The sequence below is a fragment of the Cyanidioschyzon merolae genome, chromosome 12 (genome assembly GCF_000091205.1).
Source record: "Cyanidioschyzon merolae strain 10D DNA, chromosome 12, complete genome".
NCBI lineage: Eukaryota > Rhodophyta > Bangiophyceae > Cyanidiales > Cyanidiaceae > Cyanidioschyzon > Cyanidioschyzon merolae.
Window position 1 is genome coordinate 100,818 of NC_010138.1, and position 23,087 is coordinate 123,904.

The window sequence follows — 23,087 nt, forward strand, 5'->3', positions numbered from 1 at the left end:
GCCGTCACTCCATTTGCCTGTGTGCCGCCTGGCGTCCATCGTACCCGATTCTCAATGATACTGAGCCTTTGAGAAACTGGGTAACCTCATGTATTTCCCATTCAGGTCATTGACTCTGTCTTCTTGACTCGCATATGCGGGCACAGAAGTGAGATTCTTCAAACGTGGATCCACGCGCACCACATAGCCCTTCGCCTCACGAAACTTGAACTGTTGAAAATGGAAATCGATGCGCGACTCAGCCCTGGGTGTCAGAAAGTGCATGCATATTGATATCTCGACACTCTTCATGGTATCTGTTCACTTCTGTTCATTGCTTCGCTTCAAATGTGGAACATTGAACGAGCTCCGCCAGTGATGCTGGCGAATTCGTACGAATGTTTCGTGGTTGCTCGCAACGACTGCCCGCAGACCACTGAGTAGGTGGTAACACAGAGTAAACAGGTAGCTACGATTACGGAATATGGCTTGACACACAGGGGTCACATCCAGTAGGAGCTTTTGGAAGCAGAGGGCGTGCTCAGATCCGAGGAGAAATTCTGCTTTGCATTGGAGAGTTCTGGTCAGGGAAACCACGTAGCGTAAACTGAAAGCGAGGAACTCATCACGTTCCGTCCATGCATTGGATGTGACGTCCATTGCTCCCAGGCCGAGAGCAACTCCATGAGCTTGGACGCTCTACAGCCCGTCTCGTTCTCGGTGCGACATCGCTTCTGGACTCGCTACCGACACAAGCGCATCCGCCTCAAGCTCTCCATTTGCCATCATGGACACACCACGAATATTTTAATACAGTCCCCAATTTTCGGGGCAAGCGAGGCTAGAACAGCCTCAAGGTATTTCTCGCGGAGCGCTTGATACTGACTCGCATTTGATGTTTGCGGTTGGTCTGATACCTTTCGGCACCTGCGATGAAGGTGCTCCGGTCGCCGGCGTGTCAGAGAAGTCGGGGACGCGGATGTACAAGTCCCGAATCCTGCGCTCAGGCTGTAATGCATCTGCTGGACGGAGTATCACTTGTGCTGTCGAATGAATTTTTATTCGAAAAGTATCGGGAGAATCTGGACATTGCCCGCCCTGTGTACACAGCGCTTTCGAACAGTTGCTTTCCTGGATACGTCAGGGCGAAGGAAGCTATGTGATCCGTTATAGAATGAGAATTTACTCGATTCCGAATGGTCGCCTCCATTGTATACTGTCGAATATGCTCCCCGTTGATGAATTTTTTCAGATGACCATTAAAGTGTATTCAAACTAGTCTCTCGTGGACGAAGATTACTCTCTTCTGTCCCAGTCCGGGCTATTTGCAGGACGATGCTTCTCTCTATTTTGTGGTGATTCCTTCTCCTTCCCTTTGGTTCGCTTTCTTGTTTACCCTTGGCGTCGCATTCTTTTTGTCGCTAGGCTCTATATCAGTTTTTTCCAGGGGATGCACAGGCACTGGGTAGACGGTAAGATTAGAGGTCGCCTTTGCTGCGTATGGAACAGTCATCTATTGCGAAAGTACTTTTCGTCTCCTCCTCCGTGGCGAGCACGCCCACGGATGGAATGCGCTTTTCTGCTCGATCCTGCGCACGAGCAGAGGAGCAGCGCAACTATCATTGTCTAGTGAAGTTAGAGAACTACTTGTTGAGAACCGATCTGTCAAATAGCTTCGGCGCAAATGATTTGAACCAGCTATCTATTGATCAGCCCGCGAAAAAGTCGCTTTTGACGACAACGAAGGCGTCTTGCGCACGACTTGACCATGCACCATAGGTTGGTTCGAAGCGCAGCTTAACACCAATCACAGCGGCGAACCCCTTGACCGCTTATCAATGATGGGCAGTAACCTTGTGCTGCAAGAGGATAGAGAAACATGGGAAGGGGAAGTCATCAATCATTTCCGCAAAGGATGAATCGTCGAGCGACCTCGTCCGTCTCGCGATTTTTCCGGGCCGCCGCACAGCTGAATCATTTCCTGGTCTGATCTTGTCATCCTTTTCGATTACTCCTACCTTCGACTTATGGTTAACCATGCATGAAAGCATACATGCAGGTTTACGATTCACCCAAAAGAAGTCTTATTGAGTGGGACGGAAACTCATTCCTCCTACGATGCACGTTCCTGGTTCACAACAAAACTGATGGGATGTTCGTGAACATCGACGGCCTCCAAGAGAATCGTGGGTTCTTTGTCTATCCGCCGCTCCTCATTACCATTCGTATCAAAGGTGCAGAATTTTCACAACCTGTGATTTTTTGCTAGCGTTTCTAATAGAATATATGCAATGGAATTCATGGGCAAGAAGAAATTCTTGTTGATATAGATAGATACGTTCTGTTTCCGATGCAAGACGCTCAAGATGTAGTATTCGACAGGCGTGGTTCATCCACCTGCTTCCGGTAGCAGAACTGACTTGTACACTTTAGACCGTATTGTTCAAGCTCCCAGTGGCAGCTGAAAGCCTCTCCTCCACGGCTGTCCAATACAACGCACACATTTCTGATACTGGATACCTGCGAGACAAACAAAACGAAAACAAAAAGGTCTTCCTGATACAGGTATTCCGAAATTCGCTTTCCTTTATACAGTAGACTGGAAGCGTTTCCCTGAGCATCGCCGAACGATGTGGTCCATCGTGACCGGAAACCGTTTGTTTGGGGTGCTGTCTACAACGGGTACCAGGTTTCCGGCCGGGGCATACCTCGCCAAGTCGAGCGCTGCAGCGCCGCAGATCTCTCGCGAAGGTTCACGCGGTACAATTCGTCGCTTTAGTAGTGATACTGACAAAGAAACGGGAGTCAAACAACCAAGTGACGACGAAACATCGCTAGAGTTTCCGCACGCCCTCAACGTACACTATGACGCGTTGAACGCGCCGCCGTCTCCAACGAAACAGCCGCTGTCGGTAGCGAACGACCCGCCGGCTTCGGCAGCGAAAGCAGCCGCCGCTGCTCTGGATGCACTGCTGAGCGAGACAGCGGCGGCTCCACTGCCAAAGACACCGACGCGCGAGTTGACTTTTCTGGAGTCTGTGGACTTGTTTTTCGATGAAGCCGCGAAGCTTACCACGGTATCGCCGGCCCTCTTGGGACATATCAAGGAATGCAACAACCTGCTTGAGTTCACGTTTCCTATTCTACGCACAAACGGACAGATTGAACTGATCAGAGGGTATCGAGCCCAGCACTCGCATCATCGTTTGCCTACAAAAGGCGGAATTCGGTATGACGTGCGCGTGTCGGAAGATGAGGTGAAGGCGCTGGCTGCGTTAATGACTTTCAAGTGCGCAACGGTAGATGTTCCGTTCGGTGGCGCCAAAGGCGGCGTCGTCATCGATCGAACCAAATACGATGACATGGAACTGGAGCGCATCACGCGTCGCTTCACAGTGGAACTTATCAAGCGCAACGCAATTGGGCCCGCGGTCGACGTTCCAGCGCCCGACTATGGAACCGGGCCGAGGGAAATGGGCTGGATGAAGGACACCTACGAGGCATTCAATCCGAATGATATTGATCGTATTGCCTGCGTCACCGGGAAGCCAATAAACTTGGGCGGAATCCGCGGCCGCGATAACGCCACGGGCCTCGGTGTTTTCTTCGGAATCCGTGAGTTCCTCGCCCGCACAGATGTGGTCGAACGATACGGTATCCGGAAAGGACCAGGAATTGAGGGAAAAGATGTCGTGGTCCAGGGTCTGGGAAACGTCGGGTACTGGAGCTCGCGTTTCATGTGCGAGCTAGGCCGTGCCCGAATCGTGGCGATCGCAGAGCGTGACGGATTCCTCGTCTCCCGATCGCCGAATGGCCTCGATCCGACTGACGTGAAGCGACATTTCGCGATGCACGGCCACTTGCGCGGCTACGAGGGTCCTCTGAACGTTGGCCAGGGCCAGGTGGAGTACGTTCCGGGGGATCCTTGCCAGGCGCTTGAACTCGAATGCGATATTCTCATTCCCGCGGCATTGGAAAGCGTCATCCATGGCGGAAATGCATCGCGGATCCAGGCGGCCGTCATTGCGGAAGCGGCCAACGGTCCTGTCACCTATGCAGCAGATCGCTATTTCAAAACGAGTCGCAAACTGGGTGTCGACTGCCCGCTCATCATTCCCGATTTGCTTCTGAACGCCGGAGGCGTAACAGTCTCCTACTTTGAGTGGGTGAAAAATCTTGGTCATCTTCGTTTCGGGAGAATGACGCGCCGCGTAGAGGAAAAATCCATGCGAGCGATCGCGAACGTGTTGGAACGGCATGGCATGAAGCTGGAAGAGCGCGACCTCAAGGAGCTCGAGGCTGGTGCCGACGAGGCTACACTTGTTCGAAGTGGGCTCGAAGACACCATATGTGCTGCTGTCGAAGAGACTTGGAATACGGCAAGAGAAATGAACTGCGATCTGCGACTCGCAGCGTACTGCAATGCCATACGCAAGATCGCTTTAGATGTAAGTTGGTGGAGAACGCGGCTCCTCTGCTGTGCCCCGCAGATGTTTCAAAGCGATCGGCAGCTTAGGAGCTGGTGGCAGTCAAGCCAAGTGCACAGAACAAAACTAACCAATGTGGGAACGGATGATTGCAACCCGGAATCAGTATGCTACCTCTGGAATTTTCCCGTAAATTTCTTAGTAATCGTAAAAACGTGGCTCAAACCGAGAATTTGTTTACGGCGAAATTAGTTTCAATCCAGAAAACGTACGCTACGGATGAAATTTTCCTCAAATATTTCGAAGAAGTCTTAAACAAGGCTCTGTTCTGGATATGGAGATAGACGTATTTTCAGCACACGGTGCATACGCAATCTTCTCGTATGGGGGCAACACACGCTCATGTTCATCGATGTGCTGCGTGCATCCGCGAGTGGCCTGGCTAACCCGCGCGCGAGAGAGAAAGCAACGCTGCGAATTCGAATCAGAGCACCATGCGAGCCGCATTCGCCTATTCAAGAGACAGAGCGCGTTCATTGCAAGGTTGCCTATCATGTGTGCTGCTGTGCTACGGCGCAGGGATATGGGCCTACCCTATGGACCGGCTCTCCGGTGCTCGTAACAGTTGCGACGTGTTCGGTAAAATCCCGGGAGACGAGCATTTTCAGCGCATCGCAGCCTGGATTCCGTGCGACGCTCGCGACCCGCGGTGCGCTGCAGCGCTGCCCAGCGTGTCCCGGAAGAAAGTTTCTCGCTCTCCATAAGTCGATGCTTAAAAGCGCTGTCGAAACACCGTGAAGCTTGTGCTGACCAGGCAGAACCAGCTATGCTGCGCATCTGGAGGATTCCCGGATCGATCGACCTTCTTTCCCTTTCCGAAACTCAATACCAAATGTGTGTGCTCATGACAGTATATTTAGAACAGTCGAGGTTCAACTTTGTTTGTTTGCAACATTCGCGCAGCCTGGTTGATTCTGGTTCGAATGACCAATCCTTCTCCGTGAAAACAGGTGCACGAAATTGTATCGAACATCTCGGGTAGCGCAGCGATGGTGTAGACGCAGACTGACGCCACGATACTTACCAGCCGCTCGTGGCTGCACTATCCCTTGAACCGTCGGCATCCAAAGCGTAGCCGCGGTGCATGCATACTGTCCTCAGGTTCGGGCTGTCCTGAACGAAATCTGTACCTTCACAAGAAGCTCGCCCATCGTGACCCTGGGAAGGCGATTCGAACCGGATGCTGCAGGATGCACGACCACCGCCCGCTGCGGCGGCGTGAACCGATACAGCGATGCTTTCTTTATTCTGTAGAGGCAGATATGCTATCCACGTATCCCCGAGAGTGTGGTTGCCATTGGCATCTGGGCAAGCAGCCAAATTTCCACATCAGGTCCCGCCTCGACGCAAGCGTGCTTCGGGTTGGAACTCCAGATACCCCGCTCATCCACGCTTTCCGCGTCACGTCGTTCAGCACATGCTGCGCAGCGATGGGCACCGGCGCCAACAGGTGTCGACAGCGGCCTGCGCCTCAAATCGATCATGGAGATGGAGGCGACAAATGGGACAATCCGAACCGGAAGTCGAGCGAGATGCGAGTCTGCAGCGGCATGGCGCGCGCGCGCAGATGCGATCAGGAATTCGAAAGACGATGTCTGCGGCTTTTTCTTGGCGCTTTCCGCAGCGTGATCGAGAATTGACGTCCATGAACTCACAAGTAATGCACGGTACGAAAAGAGTTGGAGCTCCTCACGAAAATGGGTTCGAAGATATTGCATTCGGAGAAACTTTCTCTCCTGAAATCAAAGAGAAAGGCGGCACGAGCGCAGTGATCGTCGGGCTTGACGGCAGCGAGCGTGGCGACACTAGGGTGCGTTCTCACGTACCTGCTATTTTTAAAGCGGAGGAAGCTGACCGTTATACGCTCTTCCCCATCAAGCATCCGAAGATTTTCGAATTTTATAAGAGGCACGTGGCATCGTTTTGGACAGCAGAAGAGATTGATCTAGCGGCGGATATGGATCACTGGCGGAACCGTCTCACGGAGGCTGAGCGCTATTTCGTTTCACACGTGCTGGCGTTCTTTGCAGCTTCAGATGGAATCGTCCTTGAAAACCTCGCGGAGCGTTTCATGCGCGATGTTGAAATTCCTGAAGCTCGCTGCTTTTATGGATTTCAAATCGCTATGGAAAACATCCACTCGGAGACGTATAGTCTGCTCATCGATGCCTACGTGAAGGACCCAGAGGAGCGAACGCACCTCTTTCGTGCGATGGAGACGATGCCTTGCGTACGGCGCAAAGCATACTGGGCAATTCGGTGGATCGGCAGCGATGCTAGCTTCCAGGAGCGCCTGGTCGCCTTCGCGGCGGTGGAGGGTATCTTCTTCAGCGGTTCGTTCTGCGCCATCTTTTGGTTGAAGAAACGTGGACTGATGCCGGGTCTTACTTTTAGTAACGAACTCATCAGTCGCGACGAGGGTCTGCACTGTGATTTTGCTTGCCACCTCTACAGTATGCTGCCTGCAGAAGAGCGCGTCCCAGCGGAGCGTATCCACTCTATGATTCGAGACGCGGTCGAATGCGAGAAGGAATTCGTCTGCGACGCACTGCCAGTGAGCCTAATCGGCATGAATCAGCAACTGATGAGCGCATACATTGAGTTTGTCGCAGACCGCCTGCTGGTAGAGCTCGGATACGATCGTTTGTGGAACACACCCAACCCATTCGACTGGATGGAGCTTATCTCGCTCCAGGGAAAGACCAACTTTTTCGAAAAGAGAGTCGGTGAGTACCAGAAGGCCAACGTTACCACCAGCGCAACAGACAACGTCTTCGCGCTCGACATAGAATTTTGAGCCCCACTGGTACCACATTCTAGAGGAAGCGCCCGTGAACCGATCTATCGAGCATTGACTCACCTACGAGCCTGCGATCGAGGCTTCGAACGGTACGACACTCGAGGGCGAACCATTCGACTTTGGTCTGGTTCTATACTCGACGTTCGTTGTTGTAGAAACGGGCGGCGAACGCTCCTTCGCACCCAGAGCCCTTCTGAATGGTGCGTATCATGTACGAGATTTCGGATTTATGCGTCCATCTGCAAACATCTGCATCTTCTGTGCTACTCAGATAGAATCGACATCCAAGCGACACGCTTGTACCCCATGATAGGTGCAGTTCTCGAGCTAGCGACTGTTTCCAAAAATGAGTTCCGCTCCTCTGCCCAGCTTCTCGAGCTGTTGCCTCGTCCGTAAAACGCAGAATGAGTCAATGTTGCGTGTCCCCGAACGCATGTCACAATCGGCGTACGTCTGCGGAAACCAAGCACCCATGCAAGTCGGCAAGTTCCAAATATCGCTGCCGCCGCTGCGCGCACCCGTTCGGGTGAGACTCGAAAAGCACGGAAACTCGTGTGCGGCTGAGAGGTTCGTTCCCTCGGTCAGCAGCGTCGTTTCTCCGCTGTGATGAGCGACGAAGCCGTCCCCCGATGAAGCGCTCTCAGAGAACCGCATGCCGCATATAGCGCCACATAGACGCGAAACCCACGGGAACGCCCCACGCTGGGCCCTGCGCAGTCGGCACTGTCGCGTGCGCAGCGCCGTTGCAGGCGCGAACGGAAGACTCGGCACGCACCGGGTCGCGTGAACGTACCGGTCGTGTTGAAGAAAAGTTCGGTATATGGGTAATAGATTAGCGCTCTGGAACGGAGTGGTGGTCGCTTCCCTGACTGCTGATCAATATCGCACGCCCGCAAGCTCCTTACCTATACTCTTCATGCATTCCGCTGTTGAAATAATCGGCCTGTGGGATCAGCGGTGCGTCAAGCATCCAGCGCTGTAGTGAGCACGCACTCGCTATTGCCTGTTCATTCGTGCGCAGATCGGCAGCTTCGTGTTGCACTTGAAGGCTTCGGCGACTCGATGCGCTGCAACGCTGGATCGGAGGAACGCGTGCATGAATGTCGCTGCAGGAATCATGCATACTGGACACTCCGGACATGCGGCAGTGTGTGCACGCGATCTTCCGATGCGCCAGCCAGCTACTGATCGCGCCTATAGCACGCGGACACGTATGCGCTAGCGTTCCGTGCAGAGCCATCCGTCCAGGCGCGCACGATCGCTATGCACCAATGAATGAGCGCTTTCTAACATTTCCGCACGCTCTGAACGTTTTTGTACAAGCGTTGGCGCGGGGACGGCTTATGCACTCGTTGAAGACCGGTCGCAATAGCACTGCGTTTCAAGAGGCGTGTCCACGGCCTGCGCAGCGAGAAGCTGCAGTTTGTTTGGTCAACAACTAGCACTCGCAGCGTGAGCCATTCAACGTGTACTGGCACCGAGCGAAAACGTCCACAACGATTGCAAAAGCTGCGTTATATTTCACCCCTTGTCGAATGAGCGCAGTGTCGCAGTTTACGCTCCGTTTTCTATGAGTGACACAATCCACCGGATAAAACACTTTTCTCGTGGCAGCCGTCGATGTTGCGTCGTGCTCCAGGATAAGAACGGGCCGTGTCCGCTGGTAGCACTGACGAACACCCTCCTTTTACGGGGAAGCCTGGCCCCTTTTCCTGCGGACATGGAGTACGTTTCGAGCGACTGGCTCTGCAACGTTCTCGCTGAATACCTTTTCGAAAAGCAAATACCGGCTTTGAGCGCGAACGCTGACCGGGTCGCTGACCTTGAATATGGCGTTGCGGACGTTGTCCAGCTTCTCCCGGTGCTTCAGCACGGCATGGATGTGAATGTCGGGTTCAGGGACTGCACGGATTACGAGCTAACTGCAGAGACGACCCTTTTTGACGTTTTTGGGGTCCTTCTGCTTCACGGATGGCTCGCTGACCCCTCGGACCAAGACGCCTACGAAGCGGTGTCAAGACGGCGCTATAACGCAGCGCTGGAAGTGCTCTTGCAGCACCCGACAGACGCGTTATCGCAGATGTGCTCGGAATCGGAGCCGGGAGCATCGGCAAACCTGGATGTGCTTCGCTCGTCGCCAGAAATTGCTTCGGCGCAAGTGCGAACCGAGATCTTCGCGAAAACTGCTCGCGCCGCAATATCCACAGATCGTGCCGCGGGAACACGTTCAACGGTCGAGAGCAATCCCTCTTGCCAGACGAGGCGCACTGCCGCAACGATGTCTCCAACTAAGGAGGCTCAAGAAGCTGAAGAATCCGAACGAGGAGCGGAAGCAGCTCATATACGCCGCTTCATAGAGAACTCGCCGACGCAGCTTACGTATCGGGGGTTGATTCGCCTGCATGAAATTCTGCGCGAGGGCGAGTATGCAGTGTTCTTCCGAAACAATCACTTTTCCACCATAACGAAGCACGACGGTGTCCTCTACGTGCTCGTGACCGACGAGGGCCTGGCCATGACTCGAGGGGTGTTTTGGGAACGATTCGATGACCTGGATGGGGATACGGTGTTTGTCGATGAGAACTGGGAGCCGGCGAATGCAGCACGATGCATGCCAGACGCTCTCGAAAGCGCCTCAGCAGCGAACCGCTCTGCAGCGCATCGGACTCAGACCGGCCCTGTCGCAGGCGAGCGGTATGCAAAAGACCCAGCGATGCGTGCTTTTTCGCCGCCACGCCAGAAACCGGACGCCTCAGCGGGAACTTGGACGCCAAAAGCGCTAAAACCAACCTCACAGAAAAAGACAGCAGCTACAACGTGTGCGGGTCAGTCGCCAAGGCACTCTCGGTGCAGCGTGCAATGATTGTGCTGCAGAAAGGAGGGCATGCATACAAGTTTATGCTTTGCGCTGAGTCGATGCAAGGTTGCTGGTTAGGCGCGTCGTGCCAGCATCCAGATACATTTGTTATCGAGAGCAGATGCTCTGGCGCAAGCCATGCACTGAAACGAAATCGTTGCCAAACCGTGATCTCCCGTGTGCGTCACCTGTTGTGGTGACACCGTCGGAAATGAGTGCAATCGCGTGAAACTCGTTTCTCTTTCAAGAACGGAATCGCGTGCCGTTTACGCAGCGCCCACGCGCCTCGCATGCAGCAGTTTCGTCGTCTCCAAAGCGATGGTGAGTCATGCATCACGCTTCACGCGGAATGCAACACAGCCTGAGCATAACTTGTACCCCGCTGTGGTGTGTCGTGCGCGAAACTGCCTTCACTCACTGACGTCGCGACGAGCAGTCCGTGGTGTGCGTACACGGATCATGAGCAAGCCCCAGCTCAGAGTAAAATGGAACAGGTCCACTGAGCTAACTCGTGTATAGACGCTCAAGTTTGTGTCTATTTTCACTGCCATGAACACCAGCATCTGGAAACTATGTCCGCGACTGCTTCCTGTTCCTGTATTGCGCATCACCGGCTTTGACGACGCCGGTCGCGCCAGTCCGCCCGCCTCTATTCTCAACAGTCGAAGGATGCTGAAAACAGCGTCCGCGTTCCGATTTCGCCGTTCACCGCTGCTTCCGGCACATCGCATACACACACAAATACGGAGATCTACGCTAGCCGTGTCATTTCCATCTTGGTTGCATACAGCCTCGGTACGCGCTTCACAGCGCCGACACCGCGCTGTGGTTACCTGCACTCATTCGTTCTCTGCACGTCGACCTGCGTCGAAGACCACCCTGTGGCGCGTGAACGCTCGCTTCATCGCTCGGCACACGCCGCTCACGAGTGTAGAACGCTCAGCTCGATACACACCTCGATAGCAGCGCCCAGAGCTGCACACACTACAAGTACAGGCCTCCTCTGGGCGATCTGCTACGTGCGTACTCTATCCGCTACAGGTGCAAGCGCACGGTGTTCGATTCGATAGACAATTCGTGTACTGCGATATTGTCCATGATCAAAGAGGTGATCGGAAATCCAGTCCAGACTGGAGAACAAGTCGACACGTTTCGATCGGTCTATAGTCCTTCTGTGGATCACGGTGACGGACGTTTCACTGGAATGAGTCGCAAGGATGGCTCACGTCCGAGCCCAGGGCCCTTTTTCCGCGCAAACGCACGCGACGGGATCCTCGAGGGGGCAGCGTATCCCCCGGGAGCTACGAAGCTGCCGCTGCTGCTGCTGCTGCTGCTTCCGCTTGCCGTTTCGTTGATGGTCACATCAATCGGAGGATATGTCATTCGAGTGGACTCGATAATTTGGCGAGACGAGCATAGAGACCGTTCAGCATGAGCTTGTGAACGAGGCGCCAACGGACGACGTCGATTTTTTGTTTCTGTCGTCCATCCAGCGGAACGATTTGCTGCACCCACAAGTTGCCTTGAAACCGAAATATCGAGAACCTGAAAAATGCGCCATTTCAGCATGCCACATGCCAGCAAAGGGCGAAGCGTCTGTACTGGTACGTATGCATTTGATAATGATATCGTTTAGGTTACGAAGCGCTGTTCGAGTGCGTTGCGAAATCATCTCGATTCTGATGAAGTCGGGAATTCCAGTGGCAGAGACAAAACACAGTCATTTCGACGAGACGACCGAGACTCCTTCTAACACCTATGAATCTATACGCCCTTAGCATTGCGTGTTGAATGCCGATGCCGAATGCCTCCAAAAAAAACACAGGTTCGGAAAAAGCGAAATCCAGAAAGAGCCTAACCATTGCACTCTCCCATATCATCTGATGCTGGTGAAGACGCACTGGTGCGACGCCCAGCGCTCCCGCTCATCTCCATGACCGGTCATCCGCTGTGAAGTCAATCTCGAATGCGGGTCCATTGCTGTCACCATATCCATTGTTTACAAACGATTATCAGAACCTTAAGACGAGATCGGTTCTTTGACATCTCGACTCGCGGCCGGTGCAACGCGACGCAGTTTATTGGCAGCACGTTCCATGCCTCGACGGATTTGCTCCGAGATCTCCTTGTACTTGGGATGGTACTCTTGGAGGGATTTCACTTCCAGCGTCTGACTCTGCATGGTGCGAATTGCCGCAGCTGCCGCTCGTGCCGCTGCGATGGTTGTGATGATGGGTACCTTGGTCATCAGCGCCGCGCGACGAACGTTCCGAGCAGAGTCCGCAGGCACCGACGGCGTGATGATGAACAGATCGATATCGCCGTTCTTGATGGCGTCGAGAACATCGGGACGCCCTTCGCCGGCCTTGTGAATCATCTCTACTCGAGCGTCATCGATACCAGCAGCGACTAGCGCAGCGTGTGTGCCTCGGGTGGCCAGAACTCGAAAGCCCATATCCAGCAAGTCGCGAACGAGCGCCGGAGCTGCTGCTTTGTCTGCGTCCTTCAACGATAGCAGCACCGTGCCAGACTTGGGTAGCGGCGTTCCGGCAGCAGCCTGGGACTTTGCATAAGCCGCTCCAAAAGAGTAGTCGGTGCCCATGACTTCACCAGTCGAGCGCATCTCTGGACTCAGAAGGGTATCGGCGCCAGCAAATTTGTCGAATGGTAGCACGCTCTCTTTCACAGATATCGCTCGCGGGAGAATCTCCGTCGTGTACCCGAGTTCGTCGAGGTTCGCACCCGCCATCAGCATACTGGCGATCTTGGCAATCGGTACGCCGATCGCTTTGCTCACGAAGGGTACGGTGCGCGAGGCCCGGGGATTCGCCTCCAAAATATAGACGTCGCTGCCCTGGACTGCCCACTGGATATTGATCAAACCCACGACCTGGAGGCGACGAGCGAGCGCTGCAGTCCACTGACGAATCTGCACCAGCACCTCATACGGCAGGGACACGGTGGGTATGCTGCACGCGCTGTCCCCACTGTGGATTCCCGCCTGCTCAATGTGCTCCATGATACCGCCGATAACCACGCGTCCGGTGGAGTCTGCGAGCGCATCGACATCCACCTCTGTCGCATTAAGGAGGAATTTGTCGATCAGGACAGGATGCTCGGATTCCACGACGACCTCTTCGGCCATGTACCGTTCGAGCTCACTTGCGGAATAAACGATCTCCATTCCTCGACCGCCGAGAACATAGGAAGGCCGCACCACAACCGGGTACCCGATTTCCTCAGCAACGCGCTTGGCATCCTGGTAGCTGCGGGCAATGCCATTCTCTGGCTGGCGAATGCGCAGCTCGCGCAGTATCGCCTGGAACCGATCCCGATCCTCGGCTGCGTCGATCGAGTCCGGACTGGTGCCCAGAACCCGCGTGTACACACCTGCAGCTTTCGCTTCGTCGCTGTTCAGGTATTCTTGCAGAGGAACAGCGAGCCTCAGTGGAGTCTGCCCGCCGAACGTAAGAATGATGCCATCCGGCTTCTCCGCTTCAAGGATCGAGATAACATCCTCCAGTGTGAGCGGCTCAAAGTAGAGGCGATCGCTGGTATCGTAGTCGGTCGATACGGTCTCGGGATTCGAGTTCACCATAATGGTTTCAAAACCTGCATCGCGGAGCGCAAAGCAAGCCTGACAACACACATAATCGAACTCGATGCCTTGCCCGATGCGATTCGGACCACCTCCGAGGATTATGATTTTCGGCTTGCTCGGGTCCGAGGGTGGAACCTCGGATTCCATCCCAGCAGCGATAAAACTTCCATGGAAGCTGGATCCATCGCCTGTGGTGCCGTCGCTGCGCAGATCGAGGACACTGCCCCCGGTGGTACTGCCATCGCCATTGCCCCCGACAGCGTCATCGTCCCAGGCGTTGCAGGACTCGTACGTTGAGTACAGGTACGGCGTGTAGGCCTCAAACTCTGCACTGCAGGTATCGACCCGTTTGTAGACAGGGCGGATACCCAGAGATTTGCGATAGCGACGGACCTCAGTCTCTGTAACGCCCAGCTTGCGAAGTGCAAAGGCTATTTGTCGATCACTGAAGCCGTTCCGCTTCAACGTGAACATGGTGAGCCGATCGATATCTTGAAGCGATTTTTTGCTGCGCAGCGATTCGCCCAAATCAAAGAGTTCCTTCATGTTCTGCAGGAACCAGTGATCGTAGCTGGAAAGCGCGTTGATCTCGTCTACGGTCATGCCAGCCTGGAAGGCCTGCCGAACTCGAAAGATGCGATTCGGCCGCGGTATGCGCAGCGCTGCCTCGAGCTCAGTTCGAGATAGAACCTCTTCGTCTTTGGCGTCAAGGCCCCAGCCGTGTCGCCCAATCTCGAGGGAGCGAAGACCTTTCTGAAATGACTCCTTAAAGCTACGCCCGATCGACATGGCTTCCCCAACGGATTTCATCTGCGTTGTCAGGACGTCGCTCGTTCCGGGGAACTTTTCGAACGCAAAGCGCGGAAATTTGCACACTATATAATCCAGAGCTGGTTCAAAAGCTGCAACGGTGTCTCGCGTTATGTCATTTTTGATTTCCGGTAAAGAGAGGCCAGTTGCCAACTTTGCAGCGACCTTCGCAATCGGATACCCGGTTGCTTTGGATGCTAGGGCCGAGGAGCGGCTCACTCGAGGATTCATTTCGATCACGATTACATTCGTGGTACGCGGACAGACCGCAAACTGGATGTTGCTGCCGCCGGTCTCGACACCAATCTCGCGAATGATTGCGATTGACATGTCGCGCAGGCGCTGATACTCCTTGTCGGTGAGCGTCATCGTTGGCGCCACCGTGAAGCTATCCCCCGTGTGAATACCCATGGGATCGACGTTCTCAATGCTGCAGATTATAACGACGTTATCCATCTTATCCCGAACAACTTCAAGCTCGAATTCTTTCCAACCCAAGAGAGACTGTTCGACTAATATCTGCGAGACGGGAGAGGCCTCGAGACCGCCAGCGGCAATTTCCTCGAACTCCTCGCGATTGTAGGCGATGCCACCGCCAGTGCCGCCCAGTGTGTACGCTGGTCGGATGATAAGCGGGAAACGACCTATCTGTGCAGCAACAGCCCTGGCCTCCTCCATGTTGTTTGCGATGCCACTGGGGCAGCACGGTACATCGATCCGTTCCATGGCTTCACGAAATGCTAAGCGATCTTCGCCTTTCCGGATCGCCTCCAGATTCGCACCGATTAGACGCACATTGTACTTCTCGAGGATGCCTTTTTTGGCAAGTTGCATCGCCATATTGAGGCCGGTTTGGCCACCCATGGTTGGGAGAAGCACCTGCGGGCGCTCTCGCTCGATGATCATTTCCAAAGCCTCCACCGTGATCGGCTCGATGTAAGTTCGGTCAGCGGTTTCCGGATCAGTCATAATCGACGCCGGATTGCTGTTCACGAGCACAACTTCGTATCCAAGAGAACGCAGCGCCTTGCATGCTTGCGTCCCTGAGTAATCAAACTCGCATGCTTGCCCTATACGGATCGCTCCAGAACCAATGACAAGCACTTTGTCAAAGTCCCGTTCTCTGTCTTTCGGAGGGAGGACGTCCAACCACGGCGGTGTTGGAGGTCCGACGTTCATCCAGCGTTTGTGACCATCGACACCCTCCATGCGCAACCCGTATGAACCAGTGGGACCGGCTCGTGAGCGTTTTTTGAATTGCGGCACCGGTGCAAACGTAGAGGCTCCGAAGAACAAGTTCTCGCCGCTGAAACTTGTAGCGCCCGGTGCTGCGACATAGAGGCGCCTTCCCCTTTGACCCGTGGGCCTCGCTTTTCTGGAAGCTGACCCGCATCGCCCGTGAGCCGTTGCGGCCCTTCTGTCTATGGATACGACACCGGTTTGGTGTTGCACAAAGGCCACCGACCGTTGCGAGGGAGACGCCCGCTTTCCATCCGCTTCTCCCGGAACAACGAACAAGAAGCGGTTCTTACGGGCACTGCTGCAGTTGATCGTTTGCATCAGACCACAGATCGGAAACCAAACTCCTGAAGTACCGCTTCAGTCTGTCAGCGGCGAGTCTGAACGAACTGTTCTCAACAGAAGGTTTTCCATGACCAACGGTTGGCTGCGCGATGAGGCCACTGGCGTCTACCACAGCAGCGAGTCTCATTTGTCGCAATTGCGCCGTTGTGTTGCGAATGAAGTGCCGGACGATCTAGGGCGACGGCGGCGTTTCGGCAGCGTCGATACGCCCGTGGATGCCCAGCGCGCGCTCCAATGAGCTTTCGGATCTGCATGCGCTGTTTCTCGTTTTTCAATTCCATTGCGTTCCACCCGCCGGTGTGTGTTATCAGATGCTCTTTCGCTGTTTATAGCAAACGTGTTCGATGTTCGTTCATGTGAAGACCTAAAAAATCCAAGGGAAAACGATGGACATGAAAATCGGAGATCCTGGGACCCGGTCACGCCGGCTGCAGGAAAAACACGCAAAAATTCCTACGCTCGCCGACTATCGAGCGATGCAACGGAAGAACAAGCAGAACGGAGATATGAGAGAAAAAGAGTTTGCCCGACGAGACGATTTGGAGGCAGTAGTGACAATGTGGGCACGAGCTCTAGGAATCCTCGCGTTGGTGAGTGCAACCAGAGGCAATAGACGCATAGAGTTGGAAAGCGAGACCACAACCCCGCCATCAACACCGGACGACGCGTGGTGCGGAAGAAAAGACCCGAGGAGCTGACGCGATCGAACCTCGTGGACAGCCTTTCAGGATCGAAGTATATAGGCCGAAACTGAAGCTTATAGCAGGCAGCCAGTCCGAAAAGTTAGGGAGGCGTCCACGAGAGGATGTACATATTTACCCTCTACGATCGTGAAACGTGATTCGTTTTAATGATCACATCTGTTGCTTGGGGTCAAGAATCCATTTTTTAGCGAAGACTTGTATCGTGTAAGCTATGCAGGAATACGTTTTCATAGAATTGTATGGAGCACGTTGACGACAACCGTTGTGCTGACCTGAGAGGGACGGAATTCGCGGAAAATGGCTTGGATTTTTATCCAGGTGTACTTACGATCCCCCGTCTGAGCGGATGGAACGTAGTTGAACTGCTCAGCATTTGCGGGCGTACTTGCGCCGAGGGGGAGCTCCAATCCTACGCATCAATTCCATGTTAGACGAGTTGCAATATGCCGGCGGGTGAAGTTCTGACCCAGGACCATGAAATAAGCAAAGACTTGACAACAAGTGTCCATTCAAGCGATGACCAGGGAAGAGATCCGATTTCCTCCGTGGGCGCCAGTTCGATCGAGGTTGTCGGAAACGTGCTTACCTGAACGAGGCCATGCGTCGGCCCCGTAACCAGGGCCAAAGCACGTCGTTTCAAGGCCTGCAGTGGAGAGCGCGCTCCGACCCCCGGTCTTCGGGACCGTCAGTCGTCGAAGCCGCCCCCGTCTTTTTCATGCAATGCTCCTGCATGGCTTTGATAGTGATGCAAGCTTGAAGCTCAGTGCGACGTCGAATGCCCCGACACGTCTGCTTTGCGCGAACCCCCGGTCTGCGGGAGCGGCAGTCGTCGAAGCCGCCCCCGTCTTTTTCATGCAATGCTCCTGCATGGCGTTGATAGTGATGCAAGCTTGAAGCTCAGTGCGACGTCGAATGCCCCGACACATCTACTTTGCACGATCGAAAGTGCTGCGCTTCCCCGCAGCCGCTGCGCAGCGATGCGAAGCGGCACGTTGCATGCCTGGGTGCCGCCCGCGAGCCCCTTTCGGACCCATGGATCATTGGGCAGACTTGGATGCCCCCACATGCCGGATGCTTTCCGTCAGAACCCCGTACTCATACTGCAAGCGCGCCCGTGAGCCCGAACCTCGTGCAGCAGACGCTGTCGCCCATGTGCACCTATTGGTGATGTGTCCGCGACAACAGCTAGGCTCGATGTCACCGCGGATGCAAGCTCGATGCTCGTCCGAATGCATTTCTGTTCCTGTGCGTATAGGGCTGGATCACGTTCCGAATACATGGACGGGTGCCACAGACTGGAAAGCGTACTCTATTCAGGGCGATCTGTGCGCTATATTTTGAGTATGACGCACATCAGTCCCGGAGTCGTATGAAAAGCTCTAATGCGTTCGAAAACAGGCGGAAAAGGCTGATGGAAATCCGCCCGCGGACGCGATGCGCTCGGGCATTCGCCACAGAACAATGCTTTCGCAACGGCGCCAACGTTTCACTGAGCACGACTCGAACGCAGAGCGTATATCGTAAAATTTCTTTGTCGCAAGCGCTGGCTTCGAGTAACGGACCCTTGTCGACATCGAATACTCAGCTTTACGCTTCACGCTCTGTGCGATAGCAACTGAATGAATGTCCACCATTCGAAAACAAGCATGTCCAAACAGGCGTTTCCCGCACTCGTACATGAATGTGCAGCAACACAACAATGCAATCAGGTTCATGGAAGATATTCGCATCTACGCAAAAAGAATCATGTCTCGATCTGCACCGCTGATCAGGTGCGACGATCGATACAAAGTGCGATCCGAGTACCCGGAATGCGTTCCGCGAGCCGGCGACCTTTGCAGCAATCCGGAAAAGCAACGATCCTTGTCGGTCTGATGCTACGATCGATACAGAACGCGATTCGTGTATCAGAATCGCCATCTATGCATATGGCCCTGCGTGCGATCGAAAAACAAAGCAACGATCAGCTTACGAGTCGCAGCCGGTATCACCTGAAACTCTGAGGCGCCGCCAGAGCTTGGCCACAGAACGTCGATTGCCCAATGCTGGAGATGCCGTCGATGCTCGATCCCCAGAGGGCCGCACGCAACCGCTTTCAGCCAAGTCGTTCGACGAGCTCTGCCACAAGCAATCCGCCTCATGCGCTAGCGCGGCGCAGAAACCCTGTCTTGTTCGATCCCAAAGATGGCTCGAATGCCTCGCAGCGTAGCGCGTTCCATCAGATTCGTGACAATGTCCATGAGCAAGCGCTTGCCCTCTCGTTTGGATCCAATCAATTGCAGAATGGGAAGGAATTTGCGACTGTCTACTGCATAGGGCAGGAGGAGCGATTGGATGCTCGGGGTCTCTGAGACACCGCGAATGCTGCGTGCCAGAGCCGAATTCGCAAGCGCCAGCGAAAGCGCCTTTTGAAAATATATCATCGACTTGGTCGGTACCGGTCGTTTGCCTTGCAGTAACTGCGTGTTGTAGCTGACGGTGTCTAAAATAAGCTGATCAAACTCGTTGACCAGGTCTTCGGCCAAATGTCGACGGATAATATCACCGCGCGGACTCAGGATGAATTCGAGAAGTTGGCTTGCAACAACGCTGAAGTCGTATTCAGAGGTCAGCGATGCTGAATCCAGCAGGCTCTCGAGGCGACTCCATCGAATACGGCCGTCCTTGAAAAGAAGCACGGACAGAGCGTTCTGAAGCTCTGGTGCGGGATCCGTCAGCAATCGCGATGCAATATACGGATACGCATTGTTGATGATCTTGAAATCTCGGCGGACTTGGATAGCGAGTCCCTCCAAAACGCCGAGGCAACGAATAATTGCTGTGTAATACGGAGGAAGGCGGAATGGAAACTTGTACATCACTGAACCAAGCTTGTTGATTACCGACTTGAAGTTCAATTCGGATACCGAGGCATCCAGTACGTCCGGTAGAGCCCGATTCAGGGCAGCTACCAGTGGTGCAAGATCAGTATCAGGTGGAATGAAGCCTAATCTCACGTACAATCGGGCGAGTGATTCGAAATCTCGATTCACCATATGCATCACGGCCTCAATGATGCCATAGCGTTGCGCTGGTTCTACTTCACTGACCATGCCAAAGTCAAGCCAGCACAGCTTGCCATCTCTCGTGGCGAGTAAATTACCCCCGTGCGGATCGGCGTGAAAGAAACCGTTCTCAAGCATCTGGCGCAGAGAACACTGAACCATGATCTCTACGAGTTTCTGCGCTTGGGCGTCGCTCAAACAGGGCGAGTTCAGGCGAACTCCGTCCACCCAAGACAGGGTTACGACGCGGCGACGGGTGTACTGCCAGTAGATCTTGGGCACGACAACATCCGGGAGCGAGCCGTATAATTCCCGGAAACGTTCCGCATTCCGTGCTTCGTTCAGGTAATCGATCTCTTCGAAAATCAACTTGCCCAGTTCGTCGATGATGGAGACGAGATTGATATCTCGCCGCAGGAATGTCAGCATACGACTTAGGATGCCGCTCAATTCGCGGAGAATGTAGATATCCAGCGATATGATTTTCTCACAATCCGGTCTCTGGACTTTCACCGCAACCGGCGTATCCTTTCCATCTCGTAGATATGCCTTGTACACCTGTCCTATGGATGCCGCAGCAACCGGTTCAGGTTCGATTCGAGAAAATATCTCATGAACAGGTGCCTGCAACTCTTCCTCTATGATTCGATATGCATCCTCATTCTTGAAAGGTGGCAGGCGATCTTGCAACTTTTGCATCTCATCGAGATATTCGGGAGGCAGGAGATCGGGGCGGGACGCCAGCGCTTGTCCGGCCTTGATGAACGCAGGTCCCAAGTTTGAAAAAATCTGCAAAAATTCCGCAGCACGAATCTTTCTTCTCTCCTGCTCTTTTCCCATCTGGATGTCTAGAACCACTCGACCTATGAACACGAAAAGTGGTGCCGCGATTCGCGCCTGCCTTGTGCGGACAAGCAACGTCTGCCGAGCATACTTCTCGCGCAACCGCTCTGGGTCGTATCGAACCGCAGGCGCCGCTGACTTGACGATGGTCTCGTAGTTCCAGGCGCTTGCGTCGTTCCCACGAGCGTCCATATGCATGCTGGCCCGCTCTTCGACACGTTTTATGATAGACCGTTCAAAATCCGCCGTCTGAAGAGGAGCCGCAACAGACGCCCTGCCTGTCAAGGCGGTGCTCGACTGTCTCGCGGTTTCACGCACGAGCTGGAGGGCACGCTGCGCCTCCAACAGGCGCCAGGAGCCAGTAGGCACCGTGTCTGCGTTGTGCTCGGGCACGTGGTTGGAGCTCGAACTGCCTGCACCTGGGGATGTGGGCCCTGCTACGCTCGCGCGTTCCGTTGCAATCATATACAGTCGACGCGAATTGTAGACTCTTCGGTGACAGTTGCCTAGACCTGACTGACTGTACGGTCGCTCTTGATAAAGTCGACGTCCAAGCTCGCAATGCGCCCCAGGCGACGTTCCTGTCGGCAAAAATAGCCGCTGGATGCCGCTGAACTGGACGAAAAGCAGATAAAACCGACGCGAGTGACTACTCAGTGAACGAGTTGCATGCGCCATAGCACTGTCTTCACTGTTGAAACAAGGAAGCAACCGCTCGTGAGCCGAGTCAATCAACATATTGATCGACCTAGGCACTTACAAAGAGGCACAACCTGTCCGGTTTTAGCCAGGGTCTAGACCCCCCCAGCGCGAGTTCCTATTGTGCTCGAAGTGCGCTCCACAGCAGATATGCCACAAGCAGGTACGCTTTCTGAATACGGTCGCTGCGATGCCCTGCCGCGCGCTGCCCGCATGGATCACCTTTAGGAAACATCCGGATTCGCAGGTAGAGGCCTTGGGAAGCGTACCAGAATATGTAGCTTACTTTCCGATCTCGCTTTCATTTCATTTTGAATGTAGAATTGCAAGTACAGATTGCGGCCTTGATCTTTCCTAGTCTGCTGACATGACGTGGCCAAGGACGCATTAGAGAGAAGCTGGCAGAGGAAAATACAGAAAAGGCCTGGCGATCCAGGCTCGTGCAATATACTGATCTCTTGGTCGCACCGTACCGACTCCACGAGCGCCGTACTCATCGAAGAAAGCGCTGCAGTCCCCAATGGGTACATTTCGGGTTGGTACAGGCCAGATGTTTCAGTGCTTCCGCAATCTTTCCACCCGCTGCATGCAATTGATATGGCAGAGACGCAGCTTCCGCTTCGATGTCGTGCGATTCCAGCATCCCGGAATAGACCTATACGAATGCAACGTTTACGCATCAGACAAGGTTCCGTCAATGTATATTGAATACTTGCAACGACCAGAAATGCGTTCAACCTGCCATTGCACTGAGAAAGATCTGTGGAAACACAGCATCCCCATTTTTTGACTGGATGCGGCAGCGGTCGTGCCTACAAGTTGGCGGCAGAAATCTCCTGAAACGTCTCCATGTAGCCAATGATGCGCCCATGGCTGGTTCTCCACGAACATCCGCAGTTCCCTGCACTCTGCTCATCATAGACTGCCATTCGGCCGAGTGACCCTTACAGAACCCATCTCGAAGCACCGCAGCTGCTCATGTAAAATAGGGAGTCTCATAGGCTGCCCGCTGTTTTACTGCATTTCCAAGACGACTCCCTAAACTGTGTAGCTCGTCGCCGTATCACTCCTGGTGCAGCATTGTCGCCAACGCGTGCACATTTTCTGGCACGAACTGCGTTGGCGTCGCTCCAGCGCTTACTGGAGATTCCGTTGCACCCATGTCCGACTAGAAAGAGACCGTTCCGAGCAGTATTCTCTGATGTAGACTCTAGACTTCAATTTTCTACTCACTGCCATGAACACCAGCATCTGGAAACTATGTCCGCGACTGCTTCCTGTTCCTGTATTGCGCATCACCGGCTTTGACGACGCCGGTCGCGCCAGTCCGCCCGCCTCTATTCTCAACAGTCGAAGGATGCTGAAAACAGCGTCCGCGCTCCGATTTCGCCGTTCACCGCTGCTTCCGGCACATCGCATACACACACAAATACGGAGATCTACGCTAGCCGTGTCATTTCCAGCTTGGTTGCATACAGCCTCGGTACGCGCTTCACAGCGCCGACACCGCGCTGTGGTTCCCTGCACTCATTCGTTCTCTGCACGTCGACCTGCGTCGAAGACCACCCTGTGGCGCGTGAACGCTCGCTTCGTCGCTCGGCACACGCCGTTCACGAGTGTAGAATGCTCAGCTCGATACACACCTCGATATCAGCGCCCAGAGCTGCACACACTACAAG

At 54.2% G+C, this 23,087-nt stretch overlaps 7 protein-coding genes and 1 non-coding gene across 8 annotated transcripts, besides 2 other annotated features; 5 read left to right on the plus strand and 3 right to left on the minus strand.

Moving 5' to 3' along the window:
* Window positions 1–1,158: 1,158 nt before the first annotated feature.
* Window positions 1,159–2,872: a sequence feature (possible transcribed region).
* CYME_CML049C (glutamate dehydrogenase) lies at window positions 2,610–4,658 on the plus strand (the record flags this gene model as incomplete). Its single annotated transcript, XM_005536653.1, has 1 exon — window positions 2,610–4,658. One exon carries the CDS (start codon window positions 2,610–2,612, stop codon window positions 4,656–4,658), a length of 2,049 nt encoding a protein of 682 aa, XP_005536710.1.
* A 1,453-nt stretch (window positions 4,659–6,111) lies between these two features.
* On the plus strand, window positions 6,112–7,263 carry CYME_CML050C (ribonucleoside-diphosphate reductase beta chain; the record flags this gene model as incomplete). The annotated part of the gene is made up of 1 exon (XM_005536654.1): window positions 6,112–7,263. One exon carries the CDS (start codon window positions 6,112–6,114, stop codon window positions 7,261–7,263), a length of 1,152 nt encoding a protein of 383 aa, XP_005536711.1.
* Window positions 6,842–8,319: a sequence feature (possible transcribed region).
* Window positions 8,320–8,836: 517 nt separating this feature from the next.
* Window positions 8,837–10,129, plus strand: CYME_CML052C (hypothetical protein, conserved; the record flags this gene model as incomplete). Its single annotated transcript, XM_005536655.1, has 1 exon — window positions 8,837–10,129. The coding sequence occupies one exon, from the start codon at window positions 8,837–8,839 to the stop codon at window positions 10,127–10,129; it is 1,293 nt and encodes a 430-aa protein (XP_005536712.1).
* A 17-nt stretch (window positions 10,130–10,146) lies between these two features.
* On the minus strand, window positions 10,147–11,648 carry CYME_CML053T. Its single transcript, XR_002461406.1, has one exon. It is a non-coding gene; the product is annotated as a hypothetical transcript (transcript).
* CYME_CML054C (hypothetical protein) lies at window positions 11,220–11,558 on the plus strand (the record flags this gene model as incomplete). The annotated part of the gene is made up of 1 exon (XM_005536656.1): window positions 11,220–11,558. One exon carries the CDS (start codon window positions 11,220–11,222, stop codon window positions 11,556–11,558), a length of 339 nt encoding a protein of 112 aa, XP_005536713.1.
* Window positions 11,649–12,143: 495 nt separating the features above from the next.
* Window positions 12,144–16,094, minus strand: CYME_CML055C (carbamoyl-phosphate synthase, pyrimidine-specific, large chain; the record flags this gene model as incomplete). The annotated part of the gene is made up of 1 exon (XM_005536657.1): window positions 12,144–16,094. The coding sequence occupies one exon, from the start codon at window positions 16,092–16,094 to the stop codon at window positions 12,144–12,146; it is 3,951 nt and encodes a 1,316-aa protein (XP_005536714.1).
* Window positions 16,095–16,504: 410 nt separating this feature from the next.
* Window positions 16,505–16,816, plus strand: CYME_CML056C (hypothetical protein; the record flags this gene model as incomplete). The annotated part of the gene is made up of 1 exon (XM_005536658.1): window positions 16,505–16,816. The coding sequence occupies one exon, from the start codon at window positions 16,505–16,507 to the stop codon at window positions 16,814–16,816; it is 312 nt and encodes a 103-aa protein (XP_005536715.1).
* Window positions 16,817–18,966: 2,150 nt separating this feature from the next.
* Window positions 18,967–21,447, minus strand: CYME_CML057C (unknown kinase with aarF domain; the record flags this gene model as incomplete). Its single annotated transcript, XM_005536659.1, has 1 exon — window positions 18,967–21,447. One exon carries the CDS (start codon window positions 21,445–21,447, stop codon window positions 18,967–18,969), a length of 2,481 nt encoding a protein of 826 aa, XP_005536716.1.
* Window positions 21,448–23,087: the final 1,640 nt, after the last annotated feature.